The 18,037-nt window shown below is 50.2% G+C and overlaps 1 protein-coding gene across 1 annotated transcript in view; it reads right to left on the reverse strand.

Annotated features, from left to right (window-relative positions):
- Window positions 1–18,037, reverse strand: part of PLXNA2 (plexin A2) — a 152,588-nt gene that overhangs the window by 87,665 nt on the left and 46,886 nt on the right. Inside the window, exon 3 of the mRNA XM_075174478.1 lies at window positions 13,041–13,175. Coding sequence (XP_075030579.1) covers window positions 13,041–13,175 — 135 coding nt within the window. The remainder of the gene's footprint in view (window positions 1–13,040; window positions 13,176–18,037) is intronic.

Consider the following 18,037-nt stretch of genomic DNA (forward strand, 5'->3'; position numbering starts at 1 on the left):
CCGTGTTCCCAAGCCCCACTGCACCCCTGTAAGGACATGGAGAGCCCCAAGCCAGCCACCCCCTTATGCACTTTGACGGATCAAGGTCCTTTGTTGGATGGAGATGCAGTTTTGCTGGAATGGCGCATCCCCTGCTGCAGCAAACCCACACCCATACGAAGCCTAACCCAGATCCCCCATACCACACTGCTGCCTTGCGGGGATGCTTCTCCCACAGGCTCCTCCAGCGTCCTGCTTGGATGAGATGACAGGGACTGAGCTGGGTCCCAGGCCACCAGCCGGGCCATGTGCACTGACAGCAAAGACCTCAAACGGAAAAATCCAGCCTGTCTTTGACTAACCACTGGAGTTTGCACACTCCTCTCCGCAGTCACAGGAATGCTGTTTCTGGCACAGTTTCTCCAATAATGCTATTCTAGTGTGGTCAGCTCTTTTTGGATGGAAGGATTTTAAGCAAATTCTTTTTGTGGGCAGGACTGTCAGCTCGCTCACACAAAAGCCCAGCCACACGAGGAGTTATTTTTTAACACCCATCCTTCCCTCTGATTCCTCCCCAAATAAAAAAAAAATACTTATCATCATGTTCTTATGGAGATATTAATAGCACCCAAGACACTGACAGTTGCCTGCCTGTGAGTCACTTCTTAAAGGGATGGGAAAAAGTCTGCAACAACTGTGGCTTGTTAGGAGACAATGAAAGTACCATTCATGAACTGTGGTGCTAAATACCATCCTCACTGCGGCAGATCAGATGGGAGATGCCCATGTGTGTAGCGCATGTCCAGTGCGGCTGGGTCTGCCACGGGCTGACCCCGTCACACAGCCTTTGCCCGGACAACCGGCAAGAGAAGCAGCTGCAGCAGGGCAGGCAGCAAGCCTTCACCAAATTCTACCTTAAACATCAGTTGACTTTGGCCATTTTGGTTTTGATTTCTATCACGGTAGTGCTCTGGAGACCACAGCACTGACGGGATCGTTAAGCGTGTCACTAACGGAGCAAAAGGCACGTCCCTGCCTCCGAAAGTCTTCTGGGCCATCGTGACCCTGGGCCGAGGCAGCACGGAGCCCACCAACACTTCCACCCATCTCAGCTGCTAAGAGACCCTCAGTGCTTGGGTCTTCCTTCTGGGCCTCTGCACTACTCAAATCTTCTTATTTCTCCACTGCTGGTATGGGATTCCAAATGGGTCTTTTAATTCAATTATTTCAAAGCATCTCTGATGTCTTGACAACCTAATTTGGTCTCCTCCAGGTCTTTCAATACCGCGTGCGGGAGAGCAGCAGGCACCATCCGCCCACGTGATGCGCTCGCAATGCAAGTCGCTCCAGCTCTCTGAGCACTCAACTCAATTTCTATTTGAAAGGAAACATGAATACTAATTAAACAGCCATAAGGGCACAGAGCAGATAAATATGTGTTGCAAGAGAAACTGGAGAGACACACTCTGAAGTGGAGCCAGGGAGGGGAGGAGGCAATGTGTCATTGTTTTTGGTGGCACAACTTCAGAATAGCGCTCATCACTTAAAATACTCCCATAACCAACCAAACCCGGTGTTGCGTGAGCATGCTGGACTTCCTTTACTGCCTTAAAACCTTCCTCCTCCTCCACTGCGACATCCATGGCTGCCCTGACTTCAGTAATACACATGCAAAACAATATTTTGCTCCAGCTGAAGGCCGGGTAAAGCAGTATTTACATGCCAGCTTCCAGCATGCTCCAAAATGCCTGTGCCAACTCCTCCGCAACTGAGCAGCCCTCTGGGCTGCAGTCAGCCGACTGGAAGGATAACGATCATCTGAAGCATAATCTTTTCCCGCCATCTCTTAAGGTTAAAAAAAAAGCCCAACACCTCCATTTTTTGTCTAACAGAGAAAGGTGGGCAGTCACGGCAGGAAGACTGGATCATGCAGAGTGGCCCTGGCTTGCCCTCTGTTCAGCCCTTTGCAAACCTACTGGCTGGGCCCCTGCTCAGGCTGGTGTTCAGCACAAAATTGCCCTGCTCTGTCTGCACAGACCAGGAGCAGCTGAAATCAGTGACGCTGTTCTGCACGTACTTCAGAAGGACAGAGCTGCGGAGATGCTCTATATAACACAGGCACATCAAGGCAGAAACAGCAACATCTCACTCGAGCTTTGGTTTTTGCCATCAAAACCAGCACTTTGCCCTGCCGGAGTTCAAGGAGGTTTGGAGGAAAAAGTTCCCAGTCTGAGAAGGAAAAAAAAAAACAGAATCTATTAATATTCACAGGTGTAGCTTGGCAGCAACAACGCACACGAAATCTCATTTGAAACTCGAGGGCTGCCACGACGGATCAACCTATTGCTCAGTCAAGCCTGGAAACACGCCGCCGGCTACGGCCACTTCCATCTGCTTCGCCGGGACGGGAACACGCTCCCCAAGCTCCCGAGGACCCGGCCAGCTGCGCGGCACCACGGCCTCCACCGCGCCGGCACTGCCCTCAAGGAGCATCCCCCTTCGTGACAGGCACTTAGGGATTTACTGATGAAGGTTAAATGCTTTCAAAGTGATTTTGTGCACCAGAATCACCTGTTTATGAAATTTTTTTTTTTTTAAAGGTACATTTCTAAGAGTCCGAATGACTAACTGCAGCTGGGAAGATGATGAAGACTTCGTAAAATATTTATCACTGCAAACCATGACCGGTGCCTTCTCTTCCTGTATTCACCTCACTGTGACTATGGAGCACTGAACTGAGCAGTGATGAAATGAAGAACGGTCCTTTGATATGGGACTAAGGATTTGGGAGGTTTCAGTTCAATCTCTTCCTCTGCTATAGATTTCCTGTGTGACTTAGGATAGGTCACGTAGCATCTCTATGTTTCAATTCCTCATCTAAAGAGTGATATTCCTGCTCCATCTCATAGGGCTTTGGGGAGGATAAATCTGTTAGTGGATAGCAAAATGTTCTCAGGCTGGTGGTGTTTGCTGCAAAGAAGCCCGTGAAAATTAGGCAGCTGTGATAACCGAACAGGCAGGTAAGTGCAGAGGGAAAGGAAAGAGGGAAAACAAAAATCTCCCTGTGCAAGGAGCACTTTCTAAGCTCGATTACCATAAAAATGATTTCTTCTACACCCGCACAGAAACCTTCAGGACCCCACTGTCATTTCCCCTTGCGCAGCCCCCTCCAGCTCTGACCAACGCTGTGCTCCTCCCGGTTTGGCCCCCAGCAAACTGGGCAGGGGAAAGTCCCGAGCACAGCCCCGGGCACGGCTGGGCTGGTACGCAGCCCCCCCGGCCCCGCGGCGCAGAGGGGAGGCCAGAGTGTTTAGTCTGCCGGGCACATTCCTGCGCGCTGCTAAAATAAATAGAAGATTATTAATGGAGCTCCTTTTCCTCACTAGCATCGCCCAGGAATGCCAGAGTTATCAAGCGGCTCCCGAGGACGGCGCAGGGACAGGGCTGGGGGGACCCTTGGGGCTGGAGGGGTTTCTTGCTTCGACAGCTCTGGCCAGGAGCTGCGCCCGGTTTGGAGCCCAGGATTTTCATTTGGGATGCTGAACTCGCCTGCCCTCCAGAAAAGGTCCCAGGCTTCCCGGAGAAACCTCTGTACCTTCTTCCATACCTGTGGTCTCGCACGCTCTAGAAAAATCTCAACATTTTCACTACAGCAAAGTTTTAACAGGGGAAACATTTAGCCAGGGAAGTAGGAGGGAAAGCGAGAACAAAACCCACAAACAGTTGTTTTTCTGCTTTCAACCAGCCTTAACTTTTATACTTAGTCCCAGCTTGAAACACCATTACAGCCAGTTCCCCTGGGGCACATCCATCATCTTCAACCTATCCAGAATATGCAGGAACTTTTCTTCTGGATGTTTCCGAACTTTTCAAATAGTTTGGTGGGAATTTGGTTTTAAAGCTGAATACTTGTTTGCATTAAAGCTGTGCCAGTGGGACTGGCCTAAGGGTCCTACTGGCTGAGTGCTTTCAGAGGTTTGGGCTGGGACTTGGACTGCATTTTTTGGCCCTGCTCATTTCAAAATTATTGCAGGAATCTGTGTTTGTAGCTGTATTTCCCTCAACTGATCTGAAATGAAACAAACAAAAAAATACACTGAAAGCCAAAACCCAGTCCATCTGATTTTGCAGAACTTGTCAGAACCTTGAGGGGAAAAATAGAAAACGGCAAAGGATGCTCAGAGGTTAAGACTGAGGGTGGATCTGAACTCTCTTAAATCCTTCTGCCCCTTTGAGCCACAGAATTCAGCCTGATGCCGATACTGAGGTGCAAGGAAGAGCCAGGAGCCAAGCCTGGAGGGAAGACTGCTGGAGGGGGCTCTCAGCTACTCTCCATCCCACTCACGGCCACCAGAAAAGGTGCCACCTTGTCCCGAGCCTTCCAGGCTCCGAGGTGCACATGCAAGGCCCGTGTCCAAGGGCAGCGAGCGCTGCGTGAGACAACTTGCTGTCCTTCCTTGCAGAGTCCTCAGGTCTGAGCTCACAGGGAAAAGATTCAGCGGGGCAAGTGCCTGCACATCGCCTGTGCTTACTTCCTGCAAACTTCATAATAATAAAGTGATACTCTATACCGTATCCCTTTTTCCATTTCACCCTTCACTGGATCATTTTATGCATCTATTCCCATTGCTAATTCAAACCAATTAAAGTATAAAATAGAATAATTTCTGCAATTTCAGAGCTCCCCTCACCATATTGTGAGTTATGTTTCTTTTTTGTTAGTGCCCGGTGTGAATAATTCCCCTCCTCACCGGCTGAATAGCCGCCAAACTCATTTGCTGAGAAGACAAACTACTACAGCAGCGTAGGAAGGAGGGGAAGAGAAAAAGTTAAAGAAGCTCTAGTAGAGAGAAAGAGGAATCCGAGGCTTGCTTTTAAATTTCATAGCTGAGCATCGAGTGTGAAATTTCAGATTTCTCCTTCAAGTAATTTTCTCTCTTGGGAATACAGTTCTCTCCCTCTCTCACTGCTCGTATTAAGCACAGACCTGCATCCGTCTGTCCGTCCAAACATGCAAATCCTGCAGCAAACCCACAGCTCTGCAGCGCTCCCTGCATTGCTCAAACTCAGCCGTGAACACCAGCGTCATCCACAGAGATGCATCAGAAACCCCCGCCTGCTCTCAAGATGGGGTGGGGGGGTATCAAATCTGGAGGGACGTTAGACCTTCCTGCAGCTATCAAGTTGTCAACTGTCCCCTTACAAACACCCGGTGCACTGGTGTGCTGAGAAGGAGGGTGCGCGTGTATATGTGCACCTAAGGGAAATTCTGGAAATATTTCAGGACTGTGGTTGCTTGCCTGAAAATTAAACAATAGGTCTGTGGAAAAGGAGGAATTGGAAAGGGAAGCAAATGCCGAAGCAAACACATGAGAACCCTGTGGCTGTGACTGTCAGGGGAAAAAAATAGACTAATACAAAGAAAAAGCAAAGCAAAACAAACAAACTCTGAAAGCAAACCTAGCAAGCACTTGAAAGAAAAAACCATATGAGCAATGTCTAAAATATATCTCATTTAGATAAAACAAACCCACTGACCCTGATGTTGAATTTTTACATTGGGGCATTTTTTTACCACTTCTTCCAGGAAAGTTTACTTTTCAAGTATTTGTTACCTCAAAGACTCTGCACTTAACTCCACACCCTGGAACGCTTGAACGTTTTGTGCCCGTACGTAAATCTCAGCAGGCTGCGGGGCCGCAGGAACGTACTGGAACCAGCCTGGACCCCGACACGTCAGCCCCACCGTGGCCAGAGCTCCGCAGGCGTGACAAATGGACTGCCAGCAGGGCAGGAAAATGAGACAGCATGCTGTCCCACCTGGCCGAGCTGGGGGTTTTTTGGTCAATTGATGTTAATTAACACATCCTTCTTGTCAGGTAGATATTGTTAATGATCTCAGACAAGTTTTTAGCTGCATTTCTTCATTATTCCTAATGGACTACAGGGAGGAAAGTGGAAAAAACATTCATCAACTCATGAATTTTAGGAGTGTGGCACGAGCAGGTGGTGGTGGAAGAGGACAGCACAGAGCTGGTGCAAACCTCCCCGTGGAGCACAGCCCTTCCTCAAGGACAGCAGCTCCGCTGCAGCGAGGACCGCGCTGCTCCGGGGCGATTCCCTCCCCATCCCTCTTTCGTCCCCCTACTCCACTCCCTGTTTGCCCCAGCTTATGGCTATTTCAAGCCTTTCTGGCAGCGGTCGTGCAGGAACACAAGTTGGGCAAGTGTGTTTACGCACTCCCATGTGCTGGAGCAGCAGGAGGTCCCAGCCAGGCTGGTGACACCGAGGGTCGTAGCCAAGCCCCGGCCAGGCAAGCCGTGCACGGGGCCGACAAACCTGCAATTACCTGCACGGGTGCTGATGACCACGTGGAATGGTTCGTGGGAGGCAGGATTTTGGACACCTCTGGTGGGATTCAGCTGAGCCATTTTCCCTGTCCCAGTGGTTCAAACTTTGCTAAGATTATGTCCAGCTAACTGGCTGTTCAACTAGCAGATAATGTAGTTAAAAATTTAATCAGTTCATTTTTTCCCTCTTGATGACTCCAGACCCTTTTATCCACATCTCTTGCATTTTTTATTGTGTTTTCTCAGTTCTTTTCAGGACACCATCAGTATTTACAGCCTTGCTACTCCAGAATTGATGGGTTTCCTTGTTTTTCTCAGCCCTCACTCCAACTCCAACCTCTTTTAAATCATCCAGGCAGCCCCTGCCTGCCTCCCTCTCAATCAGCATCCAGAAAGTTCCGTCCAAAGCAAAGCAGTTTTCACAGGACTTAAACATCTTGGGGTTACAGGACTGGGAGCCGTGCAACAAATTATCCTCAGAGACTCCTGCAGATCTGCCAGCTCCTGACACGGGGGCATTTGCAAAGCAAACATTCCACAGCTAACAGAGCACACCAAAAGACAGTTTCTTTACCTAAAGCCACAATGATGTATATGGAAGAGGGAGGGGGGGAACTCGGTGGAAAAGCAACAGGTCTGAGCGAGCTCCGGCAGCGCTGCCTGCTCCCTCTGCCTCTGCGGAGCGAGGGGCCAGGAGCACGTGCCTGCGAGATGCTCATAGCCAGGTCAATACTGGTCATACTGGTCAAAGCCCCCCGGTGCTGATGCACGCACAGTAACGATGTCTAGAGCACTGCTCCTCGCTGGTTAGAGACAAGGCTGGGACTAAGTGGCTGCAGGCACATAAAACAGCCCCTTCCACCTCTTCCATTCAGCTAACCGTCAGCCTCCCCAGCGCAGCCCGGCAGCGAGCGCTGGCCCCCTCCCAGCGCCCGGGGACCATCACTTACAGCAGCAGGCAGCGGCTCTGCCCTCCCCGCTGCCATGCCCTTCTCGCCACGGCGTGAGGGGAATCTTTAGGGGCTGGCATTAATCTTTGCTGCTTCCCACCAAGCGACGGGCGGGCGCGCAGCTGCGCTCATAACACTCTGCATAAGGGTCTCTGAACTACATCAACCGGGTATAAAAATGTCGCATCGGCCACGAGAAATCACTCAGGTGCTCTAGTGAGTGCTCGTTTAAAAACAACAAAAAGTCAGCCTGCACCCTCTAAACCCTCCCTGCCCCCCCCAGGCAAGGTTACCCTGCAATGGGCACGGAGGGGCTCAGCATCACGCACGCAGGCAGACCGACCACGGGGCGTTTGGTACCCACGGGAGGAGCAAAGGATTCCTCAGTACATCTCAGGCTACAGAGGTCCATGGTCCTCTGAGCTCTGCTGTGCTAATTGATGTTATCTGCATTTACTGGGTGATTATGTGTTATTATTTCTACCACGGGAATGGTGAGTTTCCCAGTCACGGAGCAGGAAGCTGCTCTGCTACATACGGTATAAAATCAGAATGAAATCATCCCCCTGTGGCAGAATTAACCACCGAAGTAACTACGGATGAGCTGCGAGCAGCAGTGTTTCTGAGGCAATGAAATGTGCAGTGATTTTGGAGGATGTTTATGGAAGATGAATTTTGCATTTGCGACGTCCTGGCCAGGTATCTCATTAGGAAGGTGCTGCTTCACCCATCAGGGAGCAGACCTGCCTCGCGTGACCTCAGCACTTCATCAAAGTATTTTACGTGATTAGCACAAACAAGTGATAGATCATTAGCTGAAAAGAAGTGTTGGAAAATAAAGAAGGAAAAATATGTACGGTGTGTCTGCACGTAGGGAAGAGGCAATGAGAGGAGGGGGGTGCGGGAAGAGGCAATGAGAGGAAGGGGGTGCCTGCCCCGAGGTCTGGCTCCTCTGCACATGCCGGCATCCTGCACCCATCTCTGCCTCCCGCACCTCTGCGGTCAGGGCTAACAGCTCTGCATTCGGGAAGGGAAGAGCCCTGTTGGGCCATGTTTCTCTTCACTAGCACAGGGATATTCCTTCCAACAAGCCCTGCAGTATTTTGATCACATCGTTTTAAATTTCGTGTTTATAACCCTTGATTAGGTGGTGAAATCTTCTGGAGACGGCAATCCCTGCCCTGGTGCCTGCCATGCGTTTGATTGAGCCTCCGCTCACTCCCAGATTAAAAATAACAAAATTTGTTCTTCTATCAAGAGCTGCAAAAATCTTTGGCCCCAATTCCGCTGACGCTTATATAATCTCCGTGCTGAAGTGTGCCCACCATCTCTCACAGGGTTAGCTCTCGATTGCTGAAGGTGTACGTGGGAGCAAAGTCAAACCTGCTGCATGTGAAACCAGTGCTGCGACAGTTTGAACTTGCACAGAGAGCAGATACAGCCAGTAAAAAGGGGTTGCAGCCTTGCAGTCATAGAATTGCTCTTGTCCTACAGGGTTTATTTAATTGAAATGCACTGAGCCTTCATACATTAAAAAACCCTACCGTCTCCCTGATTCACAGACAATTAATGCTTCAGGACTGAATTATAAAGCCACGTTTTCTCAATACAACCAGGACTGTTCCTGTAAGCCTCAGTCTTTCCCTCTGAAAGCAAGAAATTGGAGAAGCTTTTCTGCACATGTGGGGTTGTTGGTGTGGGCTCCATGACAGACTCGTCATTAAAATGGGAAGATTTTTAATCTGGGGGCTCTTGGTGGCCCTGCGACATTTGTCACTGGTTTTGCCCTGCACTGCCATTAACCCCTCGCCTGCTGCTTGATCGCTGGGGGCTCCCAGCCCTGGGTGCACCCTCGCGTCTCACCGGTCTCAGCGGAGGTCAGTGAAGCAGCCGACGAGCCCGTCGTGACAGCGACGCTACCAATTCCACTTCAATATTTTATTTTGTGCTTTTTTTCCTGATAAAAACTGTTAATTGAATTTTTCTGCCCGTGAAAAACAAGAGGCAGCTCACGCTGGGCACCGGCTGAGAAGAGCCACGGTGCAAGTCCTCTTGCCACAGCTGCGCCGGTGCCTCCCAACGCCGACCCACCCGCAGCACCTACTGCTACCTCGGTCGGAGGGCATGGCATAACCCTGCCACGCCTGGCGGCCCCGCTGCCGGCCCCGTCCTGGCACCCCACGCGGCTCCGCTGAGGCAACACGTCTCAGCAGCACCTAGCGCGATCCAAGCCTTGCTCAGCTCGTGGGCAGAAATGATGTTCGCTTGCTAGAGCAATGCTGAGAAATGAATCTCTGCTTTAAATAGTCAGGGTCAGAATCATTTCTCTTTTGCCATAAGAGCTATTTGAAACCAGGTGCAGTGGGAAGAGAGCCTGCAAAAGCTCCTAATAAGCACTCTTAAATCATGTGGGTAAAGAACTCCGAATAAGTGGCTGGAAGCAAAGTTTCTTTATCCTTCTCTCCCCCGGACTGGGCTGTGCAACTGTTGCTTCTGTGCTTTGTGGGAGTGAAATCAAATGTCAAATATTCTGCTTTGGAAGAAGTTGGCAATGAAACACGAAAGGCTCATGGAGAGCTCAAAAGGACTGCGGATAATTGGAGCGAGGCACAGACAGGGCTGGGACAGGAGCCAGCGGGAGTGGGGAAGGACTGTGCCTACAACCACAACTCCAGATTTTAGGATGAAGCAACTACACTCCCTAATGCATTTCAGCATAAAGCTGATCCTAGCTGCTGCTAGCACAGAAGGAAGATGGGCTTCATACCCAAGGGTTACATCTACTCTTTGTTGGGAAACATCCACACATCTCAGTTTATTCAGCATGATCAGTCCAACACAGAGCGTCGCGTTTCATCACTGGTCTGTACACGGCCACAAGAGCTCAAGACCTGTTACCAATCAGTATTGGGGAGCACAGGATTCTTAGCTGAATTCCACAAAAAAAAAAAACCATTTTTTGAAAGATGTGTTTTGACATAGGCAAGTATCCTATTTCTTTCTCAGCAGATATTTAAAATCACAGGCTCTGGACAACCCTCCCCCAGTACCTTAACATGCAGCAGATCAATGTTAAGAACAGCTGCTCTTATGTCATTTTACTGTGGCAGAATTTCATTTTGTTCCAGATTTCAAGACTTCAGAAGACATTTTTACTGTATATTCTCAGTAACTCTGAGGGCACTTCCCACCATTTATAGCCTCAGCCCTCTGAAGCTGGTGGACCTTTCTCCTCCTCTTGGTACTGACCCCTTTTCAATCATCTGGCTCCTTTATATAGCACTTAGGAAAAAATATTCTCCCCTCCACTTTGCTGAACTATCACATTGCCAGGATTAGGGCAGTGGGGTCACAGGAGCTGACAAAATCCATATGTAACAGCATGCCGGGACTTCTGGACCCAAAGCACGCATCTCTACAAGGGCAAAAGGCAAATCCTACAGTCAGTCCAGCAAGGAACGAGGGACCGCGTCCCCCGCTCCTCGAGGTCCCCCAAGGCGAGTGCTTTGCCAGAGCCATGGCTGGAAATAGAATGAACGTTCCAGGAATATTCTATTATTTGCTAATTCTCTTCACATCTTTTTGTTTCACAATTAAGCAAATTAGCACTTTGATGAATATTAAGATGCTCTCACCTCATAGAAGATGAGTTGGAGACATTCCCACTGGATTTTCCTCCTAAGGAAAACAGTTCCTCAACTGAGATACATGCTGGATCGTTTCCTCCCTGGCATGAGCACGAGGAGCACACGGCTTCCGGGGAAAATGACCACAACATTAACATTTTAATAAAATAATTTGATTTCAAAGTTTGCATAGATCCTCATTATTACCATCTAATCCAAGTCCAAGCTGGAATGGGATCCTAAATTTGTGGCTGTTCATGGCAGTTTCTATCACTGAGTTGCTATATCAAGCATATAATGCCTTCTTTAACCACAGGGGTTCATTCAGTTAGTCTTTTAGCAGGAAGAAGACTTTGCACTCTTCTAAAGTATTTATTCCCTGGCTTTAAACAACTTTATAACCAAGCTAAGTATTTGCCAATTTTTTTGTTTTGCTGAAGGTTAGCAAAACAGTTTTGCTGGCTTTGGGAGGAGCTGTAAGCTCCCCAGTGCAAGGCGAGCTGTTACGATAGCTGCTCGCTCCCTACCTCCACCAGTAGATCTTCGAGCACTTCACACTGATACCTCTCCATAGCATCTCGCTCGGAGCAGGTGGGAGGGAGGACAGATACTTGTTTACCAGCAGATGTGGAAAGCTGTTAGTGACCAGAGGGTTAACTCAACACAGAACAATTTAATAGCATCCAGACATCTTCAGATGCAACCCTTCTCCTGTCTCCACCACCCACAAGGCACCAGCTCTATTAATCTGAATTACACAGTCGTGAGTAATAGCCAATAAAATGCTCAACAGAGTCAGTGAACCCAGAAGTCTGGCTTAATGGTGGGGACTTCGTGTGTTTTCTTGTCTCAGAGAAGAACAGAAGGTCCCAGATTATTTACATTGTGCTGGCTCCCCTAAGGACAGACTCCCGTGGACCACTGGCCATAAATTCCCATGATAATAATTTTGGGTTTGCTTTCTACAGTCTGGTCCCTCTTTGCAGAGCAGGAGCCTATCCTGCTCAGAGGAGGAGCTGCGTGGACAGTAAACGGTGGCGAGTCCCAGAGACACCGGCACAAGCTGGGATGCAGTGACCCAGTCCCCGGTTCTCCCTCCGGGATGCTGCGTGATGGCTCACGCAGATGCCAAGCGAGATGAGGCTCTCGCTTCCGAGACCTGCCTCGTGGGTTTGCCAGTCTCCAGGGAAGAGCGTGTGTGATGAAACCGTCGCCAAAGAAATCGCCTCCTGGCAACGAGAAGTTGTCCCTAGCCTGCAGACTTTAGCTGCTCAGGACTGATGTCTGTTAACCGGTCTGCCCTGGTCAAGGCACCGTGAACGTGTGGATGTATTCACACCACCCCTATGTTATAAGCTAAACAAACACTAACGAATTTTCCTTGTAATACCATGGTGTAACACAGGAAAACACCACTCCCATTTTTAAAATGAGAAATTATGGTAAAGATTACATGATTTGATCTCGGTTACACAGAGCCAAGAAAGGACATCCGCTATGCCGGGGGTGAGGCTCACCCAGCAGCCCAGCACCCACCCAGCGCAGCTGCCTGCAGGCAGGGCTGGTCCGGGGTGCGCAGCACCTCCCGGGCGGCAGCAGAACCGGCACGGCAATGGATGGCACAGCGCAGGCTCAGTGTTAACGTTGCCTGCACAGCACCTACCGCACCACGCTTGGTCTCACCTCTGTGTACTAGCATCACTCACAACCACTTAAAATATACTGGTAAATAAATAAAAAAATAAAGCCATCATAAAGGATGCTCAGACAAAGCTACAGAAACCCACAGCCTGCCAACCTCGCGGCAGGGAGTGCATCAGCAACGCTCACGGCTCAGGATCTCGCTCCCTCGGCAGGGATGGTTCAGAGCCCTGAACCACATTTCCTCCGCAGCAGCTCAGCTCAGTTTCCAACGCCTGCAGACAAGAGTAAGCGGGCACAACTCCCTCCCCTGTGCACTGATTTCAATCTCTGGTCGGAGGCAGACAAAACTGAGCTTCTGCTGGTGCTCCATCTGCCCGTACCGATCTCCGCACCGTGGGGCTCAGCACACAACCTCAGCTCCATGTGCTCCAACAACACGCTCTTTATGGAGGGAAGCCACAACCACGGAGGTACAGAAGCAGATGTCTTACCTGTCGCTCCGACATGACGTACAGATACTTCTGATCGATGGAGAAGGCCATGTCTCGAAGGATTGGGCTCCCGTCCTTGAAAACTGTCACCATTTCATACTGAATTCCACCATGGGGAGGACCATCTGCTCGGATCTGGAAGAAGCGCAAACAGATTACAGGTGATTTCATAGCAGCCAAATTCCGATTTTATTTTGGGGGTTGGGGGGGGTGAGGGGAGGAGGACAAGGTAGGAAAAGGAATCTCATTCAAAATCTCAGCTCGCAAGCTGGAGACAGAGCAAAGAGCTGGCAAGCAACATGCATGTGCAGGAGTTAAAGCAAGGGCTCCTTCTCCACTGAAGCTGATGTGATTTCCCCAATCCATGAGAAATAATGAGAAAGTTTTGCGGTCGCAAGGGGAGCACACAAACTGTCAGTGTGCTATGACTGACCACGGGCGTCCGAGAGTAACAAAGATTGTAAACTTTTTAGATTCTCTCCAAAACAAGCCTGAAAGGAGACCACAGGACTCCACAGGCAGCACAACAAAACCAAGTTACAGCAGAGATGTTTTTTTTCTCCAGATGCACACAGAATGAGACTCAGACAATCTCCATCACCTCTCGCTGCCACAGAAGCCTCCCACAATACCATCTCTGCCTAAAAATTTGGAGATGCTGCTGCCACCCCATTACTTTCAAATTTGCAGGATTCAGCAAGACGAACCCAGTCCAGCCCGTACTGCTGAGCGAGCAGAGAACTAACCCAGCGGCCATATGGCTTGTTCAGTTTGACGGGCTCCCAGTATCCATCCATCTCACCAAAAGACAACTCCCTGCTCCTGCAGGAAAACCTGCCCAAGCTGTGACAAATCCCATCCCTGCCAGGAGCGACTGCTATTGAGGATATGCCATCTCTTCCAAAAGTTAATAATTTATGGCCTTGGGGGCTGAGCAAGGGGAAGGGAGGAGGATAAACAAACAATTTACATTGCCTTTCCTACCAGGATTTGCATATTTGAATAGCCATTTGATTGCAACATGGTGTCTAGATAGCTGAAAACACTGGCAACCGTCAGGCGGGGAGACAGAGCAGTCAGGCGAGCCAAGGGCTCGGTGGAGCCGCAGCCGGCCCCGTGGCTCACAGCGACAGCGATGCTGTTAGACGGGGCCAGGAACGCGCTCTGCACGTGGGGTGTGGGCAGCACGTGCACGCTGCCCTGCGAGGAGAGGGATGCACGGGGGACTGCCTGTCCCTGGAAAAATCTCTTATCGCAAAGATGCCATCTGCTGCAGCCGCATGCCGAGCTGTCTTGCCGCATCCCGTTTTGTTGCTCAATTACTCCCTGCCTGGCTGCGGTACGGAGGAAGAGGCATGAAGAACCAGCTTTGGACAAGTCTAAGCCTTCAGAAGAGGCAGGACGGGGCAGCAGAGAGGGACGTCTATTTTTTCTGGTTCACGTCGCCAGGAGGTAAGAGAGCAGACTGTTAAGCATCTTAAGGTTTATCCGAGAAATGTGCCAGCCCAGCTGGAAATACAAGGATATCTCACCCTTAGAGAGGAGAGGTGCTTCCCTGCACCCTCCTCCAGATAAATCCTCTTCTTAGAAAGAGCCCTGATGCCTCCTGCCATGTAAAGACATGCTGGGTACACACCCACATTTATTTTCTGGATTTCTCTCTTTTCTCCTTACCTTCTGAGTTTTCAGTGACCTAAAAGAACACCAGGTGTGAATCTGAGGGGTCTGGTTTAACACCCATGGCCAGACGCAGGGAGCCTCTGGCAGGATTAAGCAGGCAGCCCAAGCCTGGCTCAAAAGCCCTGAGCTTTCAGAAAGGAAAATCCAAAAAAAGGGCAGAAGATCAAATCCCGCTTTAGTTACACCTCTGCAAATCAGGATGCTTCATTGCCTTCATGAAATACTGAGAACTACAGGCAGGTTGAGACCAGTATGAGACCAGTGCCTTGCTGGGTGTTGCAAACCCAAGCGACCCGCGCTGCCTCTGGAGCCACACCGCCTGCACATGCACCACTGCCATCTCCGGCACCAGCTTGCGCCACGGACACAGGGACAAGGCTGCAAAATCACCCGAGGAATAAATAGCAGGGACACTGGGCTGTCAGGGACGCACAGCCGCTTCCATGCAAACACCTGATTAATGGCCAAACGGGAATGGAAACGCCGGACATGAAGGATCAGCAGCCTTTGTGAAAAACAACTGTTTTTCAGAGTTCCCTCGGGGCACCAGCAGCTCGTTAAATTAAGCTTCTTTCTAGTAATGAGGTCAGACAGGGCTAATAAAGAGAGATACCACTGGACAAGCCTTGTGCAGGCCAATTCCAACTGGGAATTGTGGCTCTGGGCTGGAGAAAGCACCACGCGTGTGATGGCTCCTCCAATCTGGACAAGTGCTTGGAGCTGTGCCCGGCACGGGTGTCTTGGGACACAGCCGGAGCCCTGCGCAGGGTGCTGGGTGCTGCCTGCACCTCCTGCCTCCCCCGCAGGCAGGAGCAGCCTGGGGTCCCTCAGCGAGCTGTCGAGGTGAGATGGTTCCACGCTGCTCAGAGACCACAGGGCAAGAGGGGAGCAGAGCCGGCTGCTCTCCCGTCCCGCACGCTGCGGTGTGTGTTACACCCGCCCGGGTATCCCCCAGCCCCGCGTCCAGAGCACAGCGCCCGAGATGCACCCACTGACACCAGGATGCTCCACTGCATCTCCTCCTGAGGGTTTGGTTTCCATGACAACAAATGATGATGTCAGAGAAGAATGATGATTCCTGTGAACACGGAAGAAGAAAGGGATCATCTCCACAGCAGGTAGCTTCTTGTTGAAGGTTTGGAGGGAGAAATAATTCCTCTGCCTAACTTACGGGTGCCCTTCCAGCGCCAAACCACTCCTGACCCATCGCCAGAACAGTGCCGTGGCACCAACCCCGCAAGCCTGGGTTCACCCCCGAGCCCAGGCTGCAGGCACCGCCACGCAGGAGAGGGGAGGAGCGGGACGGGGCTGGGCTGCTGGCCGTCGTGTTTCTTTACGGCCCCCTAACTCTACCAGGTTTTCTTCTCTCACGACACGGTGATAGGACACGGGAAGGGTTTAGGAGGAAGACACGGAGGGAAGCGGTGCAGGTCGGAATGGGTGGGAGCGCAGTGCAACAGGGAGCAGGCGGGTGAGGGGAGCAGCACATCGGTGCAATGGAAACCAGAGGTGTCCAGGATCAGAGACCACCTGAGAGACAGCGGAGACTGGGAGGACAGATCGCAGGCTTGCACACTCGGACGCGAATCGGAGGAGTCGTTTGGGACAGATACAGCGTTTTCGTCAATCACTCTTGATGTATGTTTACAAATATGGCTTGAAAAGCGCCTAACGACATAATCCGCAAATCCAAATATCATCCCTGGCTCAGAGGACGCCGGGCCAGGAAAACACCCCCCCAAGACGGAGCAGAATGCTGCTCCATTCAGGGAACTGCAGCCCTTCAAAGGCACTGCGCAGATTTATGGGTCTAATATCCTCACAACACAGACTGCAGGCATAAGCTCTGCATTATCTTAAGAGATTAGCAAAATACCATATTGTGTCATGTATATGTTGCAGTGTAGCACCCGTGGCGATAAGAGTACGAGCCATTCAAGGATCTAATATGATGTGAAGCTCCAACATACCTATTGTACTAAAGTTTCGTTAGGTATTTTGCCCAACCTCTACCAGAGCTAAGATACATGTGGATTCCCTTCTAGTTCCCCCCAGCAGGCTCCCATTAGAAGACATTGCATCTCTTTGTAGGAACTTTCCATGATTAGATTACCTGTCTGTTTTCATTACGAGTGTTTCAATGAGGCTGACTCATGATGAAATGCCTGGTGCCAGAAAAAACAGCTGAATAAGGCCATGCATGAAGGGGCTGATTCCCCATCTTGGATCCTAGATGCAAGGCCACCCGTTAACTCCTCAAGAACTGCAGCTTCTCCCCACGTACGCAGGCGCCTGATGGGAGATGGGTCCCAAAGCACCTCGCTGCTGGCTGCACCCCTCCGTGTGAAACGGCCCACGGAGGCATGGGATGGGCTCCTGAAATGATGTTAAGCCAGGAGATACAAGGCATTGGCTGAATTTGCTTATCTTTGTATGCAACGGTGACAAAGTGAAAAGCCCAGTCAACCCTGGAGCCTTAAGACTGCTCCTTTCATGCTAGGATTTCTAGCCCTTCAGGGTGAATACTATCAAATAACATTGCATTTGCGTAAAATGGACGTTTTGAGTAGAACTGTATCAGCTCTGGGAATGTGCACTGGAGCGTTACTGCATCTACTGCCTGAAATAGAAACCAAAGACAACCAGGAGCAGCCTTCGCTTGCCAAGGTGCATCTTTGCAGAATTGCCACTTTTTTGCCATTTACGTCTGCACGTCTCAGCTCTTTGGCATTTCCCATTAAAGCTTCCCATAAAGCTCTAGGATGGATTTCTTGCTTCAGTGCTGGAAATTTAGCAGAAAGACTGTTACTGGCAGCAGGTTTCTGAATCAGGCTGGAGTGCAGTATAGTTGAAATAGCCTTTCCCCACCGCTTTCTGTCTGTGGTGTTGTGGGGTTTCCCCTGCGTAGACCTGGTACTAAAGGAAGTTTCCGCAAGTAAGAGACTCAGCAATGCAAAAGCTCCCTAACAACAGGACCTAATAACAGCTTCCTAAATATCAGTCCAGATTTTTTGTGTGTGCCTCCGCCAAGTAGTCTCTGCAGAAAGGATTTACTTTTGCTAATCCGATTTAATTAAACTGGGCTATTCTACATTCACACCAGACTAAAAAGGAGGGGAGATGCACATAATGCTCTGCCACTTTTGCTGTCCCCCTCACGAACACCCTTTCTCACAGTATCATTTTACAGGGTTAACCATGCTGGTGTCTGCCTCCGACAGCCAGAGAGAAAAAAGCACGGCGATCTTTAGGAGGAAAGAATCCAGAATAGAAATTGCAAATCTCTATACAAGAAGTTTCCAAAAGCCCTTCAGACC

This window comes from Calonectris borealis, chromosome 26, assembly GCF_964195595.1.
Source record: "Calonectris borealis chromosome 26, bCalBor7.hap1.2, whole genome shotgun sequence".
NCBI classification, from domain to species: domain Eukaryota; kingdom Metazoa; phylum Chordata; class Aves; order Procellariiformes; family Procellariidae; genus Calonectris; species Calonectris borealis.